General features: G+C 35.1%; 1 protein-coding gene across 1 annotated transcript in view; it reads right to left on the bottom strand.

Annotated features, from left to right (window-relative positions):
- Odad2 (outer dynein arm docking complex subunit 2) overlaps window positions 1-12587 on the bottom strand; it is a 164664-nt gene that overhangs the window by 65983 nt on the left and 86094 nt on the right. Inside the window, exon 16 of the mRNA XM_026410610.2 lies at window positions 12281-12395. Within this exon, the coding sequence (XP_026266395.2) occupies window positions 12281-12395 (115 nt within the window). The remainder of the gene's footprint in view (window positions 1-12280; window positions 12396-12587) is intronic.

Genomic DNA, 12587 nt, shown 5'->3' on the forward strand with positions numbered 1-12587 from the left:
GACACAAGAAAGTGCTAGGAGATGAGAGTCCCCAAAGGCAGGGCATACTTCCTAACTTGTACATGGCAAGGTCAGTAAACCTTTAAGATATTAGACAGTGAACAAAGAATAATGCAAACCCAGAGGGAATGGTCCTCATGTCTTTACATCTATCCCAGAACTTAGTTGTAAAGGATGAGATTAAAACTTTTTATTTTGCCATTGGGCCTTCACCCCAGTGATCTGGCTATACAGAAATGCGTGTGGACACGAAAGTGTATTAGTCCTGTAATTCACAACATATTCTAAAACAAAAGATAAACTAGACAACTATAGCCAGATCACTAGGGTGAAGGCCCAATGGCAAAATAAAATATATGCATTTTAATATATGCAATGACCAGCATACAAAAACAATTTTTTAAACCTACAAGGTATGCGAAGAAGCACATGGAATTAGAGAGTAAGGAGAGAAAAGAGAATGTGGAAGGAAAAACTTTTAAAGTAATGACCCAAATATTTTCCCAAATTGAACCAAAAGAGCAAACCAAAAAATTCAGAGAAAGCTCTGAGAACCACAGAGTAAGTATTAAAGCAGACACACACACACACACACACACACACACACGTTAAAATTAGTTGCCGAAAACTAAAAATAAAAAAGCCTAAAATAAGCTAAAGAGGAAAGTCATTAGGAAACAAAGAGGATCAAAGATAAAAATGACAGCTATTTCTTATCAGAAACAGTGAACGGTAGAAAACAGCAAAATGACACCTTTGAAGTGCTAAAATAGAGACTAGGTCCAAATATGAATTTGAGTAAGGTTTACAGAATTTAGAATCAATGTATTCCCACCTTTTAGAATTGAATGGAAATGTGGAAAGTCATTTAGTAAATTCTAAAATAGAACCCTATACGAGAAAGGGGTAATAAGGGTTTTATGAGATTGGAGAAACTCACTGTGAAGCAGTGGGGGTTTGGGGGAGCAAGTTTACTAGAGAAAGTTACCTTGACCAATTTGAGATTGTGATCCTGAGATTTTAATGATGGTAGTGTCAAGGCAAATGACATGATTTTCCCCAGTGACAGTCACCTGCTAGAGGACAGTTCTTGGGGAAGACAGATGTGTTCCTCCATGCAGGGTTGAGACTTTGTCAGACAGGGTACAATGAACAGAAAGAGGATGCGCTGACTTGCTGGTATTTGGAAAGGCGCACAATGATAGATTATGGACTCTAATGTGCAAAAGGAAAGAAATGAACACAGAAGGCCTGGTATTGTGATGCCTCCTGCTTCACTCTTCTTGCTCAAGATTGCCTGGGCTATTCTGGGTCTCTTATTTTTCCAAATGAATTTCATGATTGCTTTTTCTAGTTCTGTGAAGAATGTCATTGGGATTTTAATAGGAATTGCATTGAATCTGTATAGCAGTTTTGGTAGTATGGCCATTTTGACTATATTAATTCTACCATACCAAGAGCATGGAAGATCTCTCCATCTTCTGAGGTCTTCTTCCATTTCTTTAGTGTGTTCTGTAGTTTTCATTGCAGAGGTTTTTCACCTCTTTAGATAGATTTTTTAAAATGTTCATCATCTCTAGCAATTAGAGAAATGTGAATCAAAACTACTTTAAGATCTCATCTCACTCCAGGCAGAATGGCAGTTATCAAGAACACAAGCAATAAAAAGTGTTGGCGAGGATATGGAGAAAAAGGTACACTCGTACATTGCTAGTGGGACAGCAAATTGGTGTAACCACTATGGAAAGCAGTAGAGAGATACCTCAGAAAACTTGGAATGGATCCACCATTTGATCCAGCTATCCCATTCCTCAGTTTATACCCCAAAGACTTAAAATCAGCATACTACAGTGACACAGCCACATCAATGTTTACAGCAGCTCAATTCACAAAGCTAAACTATGGAACCAACCTAGATGCCCTTCAACAGATGAATAGATAAAGAAAATGTGGTACTAAGGCTGGGATTGTGGCTCAGTGGTAGAACTCTTGCCTAGCACATGGGAGGCCCTGGGTTCAATCCTCAGCACCACATAAAAATAAATAAATAAAATAACAATATAAAAAATGTGGTACATATACACAATGGAATATTACTCAGCCTTAAATGAGAATGACATTATAGCACTTGCAGGTGAATGGATGGAGCTAGAGAATATCATGCCAATTGAAATAATCCAATCCCCCCAAAACAAAAGCTGAATGTTTTCTCTGATAAATGAATGCTGATCCATAGTGGGTCAGGGCGATAGGGAAGAATGAAGAAACTTTGGTTTGTGTAGAGGGAAATAAGGGAAGGGGTTGGGTTGTGGGGATGGGAAGGTCAGTAGAATGAGACAGACATTATTACCCTATATACATGTATGATTACACTACTGGAATGACTCTGCACCATGTACAGAGAAATGAGAAGTTGTGCTCCATTTGTATATAAAATGTCAAAATACATTCTACTGTAAAATAAATTTTGAAAAAAGGTTAAAGTTAAAAAAAAGAAGAAATGAACATAGAAGAGGTGAATGGCTGGAGAACACGGTGGAGTCAATGGATGGGGGTGTGGTGGGTTAAAGTGCAATGGGAGTTTTTAAGCCAGTGAGCTGAAAGGAGAGGCTACTTGAGGTCCCAGTCAGATGTCTGAATCAATGTGTTTTGACATGGCACCATTTTTGATGGTGACAAAGTGAAATGTGAAATTCTAGGTGTTTGGGGTTGCTGGGGATGCAACAGATCAGATAATTAATTTAATAAAGTAACAGGAACTGATAACTATGTCTTCAAAATAGGTTGAAAGTTCTCATAAGTAGCACAGCATAGATACACAATTTTGTGCATGTGGTACCTATTTAAAATGGCCTATACCTTTAGCCATCCCTTTTAATTCTACTTCTTCCTAGACTAACACCCTCCATTGTAGCTGTCTGTCATGACAGACTGAGAATCAAGGCATGTGCATGGGAATCCAGTGAAATCAACAGACGGGACTTGCAGCTAGTGGCCCTTCCAGCTGTGCTCTGAAGGTAAGTTTTTTAACACCCTCATGTCCTTCATGTCCCTACTTGAAATCTGGTTTACAAAAAAAAAAAAAAAAAAAAAGTTTATACTATAATTTGTTACCTTCCTCTTAGGATTTTAGGAACTAGAGGCCAAATGAGGAGCATATTATTTGGTAACTTAAAAATGATGGCAGGCTTCAAATAGCCAGTCAGAACATTAGCACGGATCACATTTTAAAGAGGTTTTAGGTTGTTTTGTTTTGTTTTGTTTTACTATGTTGATTCTCTGGCACACTGTTGGGCAGCTATACATTCTATGGCCTAATCATGGGCGCATCGAAGCTCATAAACTGTGTTTACAGCGGTGTTCTCAGTATGAAACTAAACCCCGACACAAGCCTTCTCCAGGTTCTCTTTGGCTCCCTGATTGGGCATGGCTCATTGGGCAGCTGAAGTTAAACAGAGAGTGATGTCAAATTCCTGTCCTGTTTGATCAGCTGGGTTCTGTCACACCTGTGGTCAGGAAGTTGGCCTCATCCATACTCAGTGCTCAACATTCCTGGCTAGAATTGCCCGAGCATGTATTCCAACCTCACAGAAATTAACTACTTGTCTACTTTTCTTGGGGAAATCATTCTTATATTTCTCTGATTAACTTCTCTATTTGGAGCAGATCCTTATGTCACTGGTTTTGGAGATTTATATTTCCTCCAAGATTAAATTCAAAACCAGACATTGTTTTCTAAACAAGTAGCAAAATTAAATTGAAGAAAATTATAAAGCCAAATAATCACACAGAACTATTACTGATTTGAAAGACAGATTGAGATTTCTTTCCTAATTCTACAACTGACTTATACATTCAGAGTACTTATCCTAAAATAAGAAGAGTCATTTCCTATATAATCCATAAGAAATTAGTATTTATAAATTAACATGAATATATAATTCATAAGCAATATGAATTCCTAAGTAATATGAATTAATTATAGCACTCTGTATTAAAGGGCAAATATAAATGTTTGCTTTTTTCTTCATAAAAAATTTTTAAAACTTGTTAAGTGGAAAGAAACTGAATTACGGAAATTACTGTGAGCATTATTTAGTGATGTTCACAAAAAAAAGGTATTTTAAGAAATATATATATTTCTTACAAACGTTGGCAAAGGTCATAAAAGTGATTGTGTGTGATGTGACACAATTACACATTCTTTACCTGAGTGCATTCTACTTTTCAATACCCTATTGCTTGTGGAACACAAATTTGAGTTGATTTTCTGCAGCACAGGGTTTTGCTTCTTAAGAACAAAGAATTTAATACATGGGGTTTTTGCCAGATTCGGTTGTTGCATTCCTTACATCACAACTTCCTAATACTGAACACCTGTTCAGCTGCCGGTTTTTTTCCAAAAATGTGTTTGATCATTCCGCTTGAAAGCAACAGCTTTTTACTTCCATTTACAAAACTCTCACATTTTGTTGTGGTTTTTTTTTTTTTTTTTTTTTTTTTTTTTTTACAAAGCAGTTATTAGCCTCAAGCCAGGCTTCAGCTCATGAAATGTACCAAATAACATCACTACTGAGGTCAAATCTTAGGATCTCTGTTTTTAGTGACCATACTTGGAAAAAGCAAAACACAAAAAAATAAAATTTCCCCAAAGCCTAATAGGTGTTTTCCAACCTTAAGCAGTAAACTTTTAAATAAATATATCCTTAGGAAAATACACAGTGAATCTTTTGTAATTAGGTCACTTCAGTTGACCTTCTGTTCTTCAGTACTTGGTAGACCCAAGAACACTGGGCAGCTCTCTAACTGAAAGAGCCTTATTTCCTGCCTTAAATATTCTTTCAAGGGTGTAAGATAGACTCACATTTCACGCTCTGATTTTCCAATCACGTGAGGAATGGACAGATCATTATTAAGCTGGAAAAACATCTTTTTCATCTAGTATGTTTATCCCTAAGTAAACAAACTATAAGATACTTTTCCAAAATGAAGGGAAAGTTTTTGAAATTTCTAATTAAGATACTGGTCTACTACTGAATGATCATTATTTCTTGTTTAAAAAAAAATTCACATAACATTTGTTTTATGCAAACTAACAACAAAACAGTTACAATGCAAACACAATGCCAACTTTCATCGTGAATCATCATCTCAATTACCCTGTAATTCATTACTGAAATCTTTGATTCTGGTATCTTGTTGTCTTGTCTTCTTCCCTGATAAGTAACTTTAAATATTTCTCAACAAGAAGAGATGTAAAACATTCACTAGAAGCAATTTCCACATCTCATTTTCTTAACAGCTAGATCTGAAAATGTGTTCTAATGTATATGCTGTTAACAATATGAAAAATGGATAACATCTGTTTTGAACAGTTGACATTTCACCATATCCATACCACATGGGCACATGTGTATAGTGTGCTTAGGTTTCATGATGCCTGACAGACGTGGCGGGGATCCTGAAGTAGCAATAACTTAGTTGAAGGCGAGGCTTGTACTTTCTTCGAATTTGTGTCGCTCTCAGATGTAACAAGCAATGGCTGGTTTCTGCAGCATTATTGTCAGGGCCATTAAGCCAAAAAAAAAAAAAAAGGTTACCTATTTCCAATTGATGTCAAATCCTATGATTCCTAAGTTAACATATTGAAAACTACTTGCAAAAGCATCATATGTGAAAAAATATAGAAAGACTTCTTTGCAAAAGGCAATCTTCCCTGGAGAGCTGAGTCATTAATTTACCTAAATGGGGAAGGGCTTAGGATGAAGATGGAAGAATAGGCCAAAATCTTGGCCAAGATCTCTTCTAGTTCCATTGTTTTACTGTAAGCTAGGTGCCCTGACATATTCAAAAAACATTTCCTGCCCCTACTCTTCCTCAGGATTTGTTGTCTCTAATCCAAAATGCACTTGATTCTGAAATGCACTATTAGTTTATGTACAATCCAGAAAAAGAAAACACTAACCATTGACTTTTGACATTATAAATCATATTCCTAGGGAGTTATGTTCAAATCTTTACCAATGAGACACAGGTAACTTTATTTTCCCTATATGAAAGAATATTCTAGAAAGACTCCAATGAAATTTTTGTTTAATTTAATCTCACTCTGTTTTTTAAAACTGGAAACTTCATTGCATAAATAACATTGCCATAAAATAAAATACTAGATGGCCAAAGAAAATTAGACAGTGATAACTAATAAAGAGAATCAGATACTCATTGTTAAGGAGAAAAAAAAAATGTCGATAGTGGTTATCTCCAAGTCCTGAAATTTAAAAATAATATTTTTCCTATACTTTACTTTCTAAAATTAATATATTAATATATAACCATACACAATTTTATTTAATTCTTGATATATACAACTCTTTTTAACAGTTGCCTTATTAAAACAAAACTCTTCATTGCTTTTCTATCTTAGATTTGGGCACCAAAACAATACCCACTAACCACAGTTGACCATTTAAACTTTAACTAAAATTTAAGACAACTATAAATTCGTTTCTTCAGTCATATTAGTCACATCCCAAATGCTCAACAGCCATATGGCTAGTAGTACCCATATTTGAGCAGTACATTTTCATAGTCACAGTTTTATTAGCTCAAGTTTTCTTAGACCATGGTTTGACTGGAATCTGTATAAATAATGAGATGCTATCTAATTTAAATATTATAAATTGCTTTCTTTCCTCTTGCCTTTCTGAGCAAATGATCTATTTCAAGCTCTAACCCTAACATATCCTTCTGCATTAGGAAAATGAGTTTGTATAGAAAGATATAAGGAAGGGCCTGGGGTTAGCTCAGTAGTAGAGCCTAGCATGCCTCAGAGCATGGATTCCATCCCCAGGGCAAAAGAAAAGAAAAAAATCACTGGCCTGGTGGCTTATGCCTATAATCCCAGCTACTCAGAGAATGAGACAAGAGGATCACAAGTTTGAGGCCAGCCTCAATGCATTAGAAAGACCCTGTCTCAAAATGAAAAATAGAAAGGGATGGGGATTAGTGCCTTGGACTCAATTCCTAGAACCAATCAATAATAAACAAATAACTAAATAAATGAAAAGATGTAAGGGGGAAGGCCAATGTAATATTCAGCTTATGACCCTAAAAAATAGGATTTCTCAAAAAGATTAGATCCTTGTAAATCAGATTACTTTCTTGAGGAAAGATGTGTAAATGTCCCATTGTCCCACTTCAAAGGCCAGACCTGGTACATGAGACTAATCAATGGTCTTCAAAATTTGTGCTCATGTATCCCAGTACAATCTTGAAAAGTTGCATATCTTTCTCATTCATTTGAAAATGACATCTAAAACTGTTTTCATCATAATTGAGTCATAAAATATAAATGTTCTGATAGTTATATAAAATATACATAACTGTTCTGATAGTTATGTACACCATCAAAAATTTGATTCTGCATATTTAGTTAATTCAATTTATGAGAAAGTCCTCCATATTGCCCAATCAGAAAAAACAGTCCTTATTGTTGAAATAATCAGCCAAATTAATAATCAAGTAAAACTTTGACTTCAAGTTTTTTGATTTACATATGGTTATTAATGTAGATAAATTCTTTTGATAACTATCTCATATCTGAATTCAAAATCAAAGGTAGAAAAAAGGGAAGAAAGGAAAGGGGGGAGGGAGGGAGGGAGGGAGAGAGGGAGGGAGGAAGGAAAGAGGAGGGGAGGGGCGGGGGAGGGAAGGAGGGGAAGGGATAGGAGGGGAAGGGAGAGAGAGATAGGTTGGCAGTGTCCTTCCTGCCTGAATGAACTTCCCAGAACTTTCTTGGCTTTGCTCTCATTGGACACACCCTCAGGAATTTTGCATCCTAGAACTACACATTTTCTTGGCATTCCACAAGGTTTTTAGACCTCTCAGAGCAATGTGCTCGTAAGATTAAGAAAGAGTGAGAACCATGCCTTTTTTTCCCCTCTCTTCATGTGTGTGTATTCTCTGTATCTAAATATAGACACACACATACACATTCATGCCTCCTCCATATTAACCACACCTGAAGAAAGAGCTATTAATTCCTCTTTTCTTCTCTTATTTGTTGGCTTAAACTTTCAACTCTCAATGGAAATGGCTATGACCTAATTATCCTATTCAATATCATCTTTTTAGTTTTCACAGGTAATTGTCCTATTAGAGGCCAAAGACACTGTTGGATGTGTCCTTTCTTGATTTGGCTCCTTTCTGAGCTTTCTTCAATCACCCTTTCATGGCCATTCCATTCCCCCTTGGTCCTCCTCTCTGATTTTTTTGATGTCATTGGTGATCTCCTCCCACTCCACTCCCTCTCCCTTTCATCAACTCCCCTACATGCTAATGACTCCTATTATCTATATCTCCAGACCAGAATTTTCTCCTGACATCCACATGCATGTATTCAAATGACTGGACATCACTACTGGATGAGAATAAATTCACTATCTTTTTCCAAAATCACGTTCTCCTCATATTTGGTAAAAGGTTACAGCATACACCCAGTTGTCAAAGTTAAGCAAACAAAATTCAGAATCTTTCTTGACTTCTTCTTCATAGCCAATATTCAATCACTCACCAATTTCTAATTCTACCTCTCATTTCTTTTATTGATTCTTCTCCCTATTCAAACTCCCACTCTACAAGGTCAATTTTTAATTATTTCATCTAAGCAATTCCAACAGCTTAATTAGTCAGTCACTCATACACTTTCCAATCATCTGTGTTCCTCATGTTACTTCTTTATTTAAGACTCATATGTTCACATTATCAAAAGAACAAATGCAAACACAAGTTCTTGGTGCAATGCAGTTTTTGGTGAGAGAAGTGGACAAGCAGAGATCTCTTCTTCCTGAATCTGTCTTCCAAGATGAGTAAGAAGAAAGTTGAGGTGAGAAGCATTCAGACACTAAGTTGGTAGGGATGGGAGGGTGCAGACAGCAGGTGAATTTCAAGAGAAATGAACCAACAGTAGCTCTCAGTGGAGCCTTTTCTAGGTCTAGTCTAGGCTCTGAAGCCAAGAGAAAAGAGAGATGAAGACTGGGTCATGTTTAAGGTCTAACTTTAGTTCAGTTTAAGTTGCTGGCATAGAAGATTAAGCCTGATGTTCAGGATTGGAAGGCTGCACAGGAATAATGAATGTGATAAAAAGGTAGATATGGAGAAAACCCATGAGATAAGACACAATTTATACATAGTAACAGTACTAAGTAGAAATGGTTTCTATACAAACTAGCATCTCATCAATAATATTAAATTCTATATTTAAACTGATGCTTTCAATGATGATTGAGAAATAACTAGTATCTATAACATTTTATTTTCTGGGAAAGGAAAAGGCCCTTAGCATGCTTTTACCTATTATTTCCGAACCACTACAAGTTACTAACTACTACTTCTTAACTACTACAAGTTACTACCTAACTTGTAGTTTTAATTCTCTGGTAGTTTGAAGTCAGATTGTTACTGTGGTAATGCTATCAGTATTAATTCTAGTTTATGTCACTACATTGAGAGGAATTCTGTCTTAATAATGTAATGAAACTTAAAAGCCATATTATCAACATCAATTCATATTTAACTGAAATCGTGTATTTGTTCATTATTGTTTCTTATAACTCACATTATTCTCTTTCATAAAATCTTTTTTTTTTTTAGTTTTTGGTACCAGGGATTAATTCAATCACTAAGCCAAATTTCCAGGCCACCTCCCCACCCCCTTTTAATTTTTTATTTTGAGGCAGGGTCTCACTAAGTTATTTAGGACCTTGCTAAGTTCAGTTGCTGAGACTAGCTTTGAACTTATGATCAATCCTTCCTTAGTCTTCTGAGCCACTGAGGTTATAGGCTTGAGCCATTGAGCCCAGCTAAAATATGTTGCTGGAAAATATTCTAAAGTAAAAACTATTTTTCTTTTCCAGAAAAGGTTCATCAGGGATAAACTTTCTGAATTCTGCCATTTCTAAAAGAAAAAAAAAAGGTCTATTCTTCCTTACTCTCTACTGTCACTCAAAAGCTAGTTTTGTAGGATATAGAATTCCAAGATTAAAATGTACTTTCCACTAAAGACAGAAAAAGCTATGTTTTTTCTAAAAATATTTTTTAATTACACATGGACACAATATCTTTATTTTGTTTATTCATTTTTATGTGGTGCTGAGAATTGAACCCAGTGCCTCACGTGTGAAAGGCAAGCTCTCTGCCACTAAGCCACAATCCCAGCCCAGCTATGCTCTTACTAGTAAATTCTTTCAGAATTTATTGTGGATGATGTTAAGTCTAATTCCAATGTGATGTGATTTTTGTTCTTTTGTGACTTTTTTTCTTTTATTTCTGAAACACCAAGTTTAAATGTAGATATAGGTATGAAATTTTTTGTTTGCTTGTTTTCCTGCTTTGCATGAAGTGAATCTTTCAAATCTGAAAACTAGAGTCTTTCTTTAGAAATTCAGCTTATAGAACCTTCTTCTACAAGAAAAAAAATGACTATTTCTTCTCAATTACTCTTAGTTTTAATGTATTTTTGTGTACTATTTTGGTTTCATTTTTTACTTTATATTCTTAATTATTAGACTATATCTTCCAGGTAAATATTTAGCCATTTTGAACATAGTATTACTCTTTTCTACTATATTTATTATTTTGCCAAATAATTTCAAAAAAACATTTCTCTGTATTTCTTTTTTATAACCACCAATTTGGGCTATTCTTAGAGTATTCTTTCCAAGAATATTAATTTTAAAATTTTAATGGTACATTCTGTTCCTTTCTTTACCTCAGTTTCCTCTGAAGTTAGTTCTGCTTACTAATCTTGGTTTGTCTTTTTTATTATTATTACAGCATGATAGTTGTACACAGTAGTTGGATTCATTTTGACAAAATGATACATGCAAGGAATTTGATTCCAATCCCCAATTCCCCCATGTGGTTTTTTCTCTTTAATATCATTTCTTAAATATATGGTGATCCTTTGTTGTCATATTTATGAATGAAGGACTGAGCTGATATGGAAAGTAACCAATGGGGATTATTCTTCAAATATGTATGTTGATCTTCACCCAATAGACTTCTTTCTTGCTCCCTAAATAATATAATTTAAACATAAAACTGTCTTTGAACTTTCAAAGGAATCATATTGTATAGTTATTCTGCAACTTGTTATTACGTATTTATTTACTTACATTATTTTTTTGTGGTGCTAGGAATTGAACCCACAGCCTTGTGCATGCTGGGCAAATGCTCTACTACTGAGCTACCTCCCCAGAACTAGCTAAATATTTTTTGTGAGATTTATCAATATCAAGGAATATATCAAGTTCATTTTTAATTGCTTCATTATATGATATAGTATAAATAGACTACTATCTTATTATTCATTTCTTATAGATGGACATTTGAGATCATTTTAATTGTTTGCTGTGATAAACAATGGTTCCATTAATGAACTTGTCTCCTCTATTCCTAGCATATATCACAAATGGTTACATCTAGGATACTATTTCGAATCATGTAAAATTTATTAAAGAAATAAAATCCTTTAGATAAACGCATTCAATAGAAAGAAATAGCATTGGCAACAAAGACTTCAAAGTAAATCTCTAAACTGATTTAAAAAAATGCTAGAGAGAGACAACTGAAAAGATATCTTCAAAAGAAAATAAAACAGGGGCTGGGATTGTGGCTCAGTGGTAGAGCGCTTGCCTAGCACAGGCAGGACCCGGGTTCGATCCTCAGCACCACATAAAAATGTGGTGTTGTGTCCATCTACACCTAAAAATAAATAAATATTCTAATTCAGTTGTTAATGACGGATAAGAAAAGTGAGTGAGGCCCAGTAAAATTATGTAACCTCTTCAAGGTAAAGCAGACCTGACTGGGCTTTCACTGCTGGCTATAGCTACAATAAAAGAAGTCAAACTTCCCACCATGCTTGCCCTTCTCTGTAAGTAACAGGTAAATGCGGATAATTTTCTTATTATCCCCAAATTAAGAACTTCAGTTTGTCTTTCTTCTGATTTACAGGGTATTTGTTTCAATTGCACAAATCAAGTAGAACTTTGTAAGCACTGCATCAGACACTAGTTTTATTTGGTATTTTGAAACTGACCAGAAGAAGGCATTGCTCAAAAATTCTTTTTGCATAAACATTGTTTATCACTTTTTTCCACAAGATCAATCTAACCATACCATACAAGTCAAAGGCAATTAGTGACCTGTGGCAACATTATTCAATATAGTATTAGAGACTGTAGATTGATTGACAGATTGATTTGCAGTTCGTTCCTACCTTTGCATTTTCAATGCATGGACAGAGGGCCCACGCTGCACTGGCCTTCACGTCTGGGTGCGGATTTTTCAGCAGGGACCACAACAAACGAACTCCATCTAAGCGATCAATTATTCTATGGTGAAATAAAAAAATGGTGGCATAAACTGTTATTAGGAAGTGAAAATGAAAACTTGACCCATCTATTCACACAATACTAACTTTTTTTTCTCATTTTGACATTTTGCTTCCATTTTTTTTTTCAAAACATCAAAAGAACAGCAGGATTGTAACATGCTGTTGACTCGTCAGCCCTCTGATTTGGGTT

The sequence above is a fragment of the Urocitellus parryii genome, chromosome 9 (assembly GCF_045843805.1).
Source record: "Urocitellus parryii isolate mUroPar1 chromosome 9, mUroPar1.hap1, whole genome shotgun sequence".
Lineage (NCBI taxonomy): Eukaryota > Metazoa > Chordata > Mammalia > Rodentia > Sciuridae > Urocitellus > Urocitellus parryii.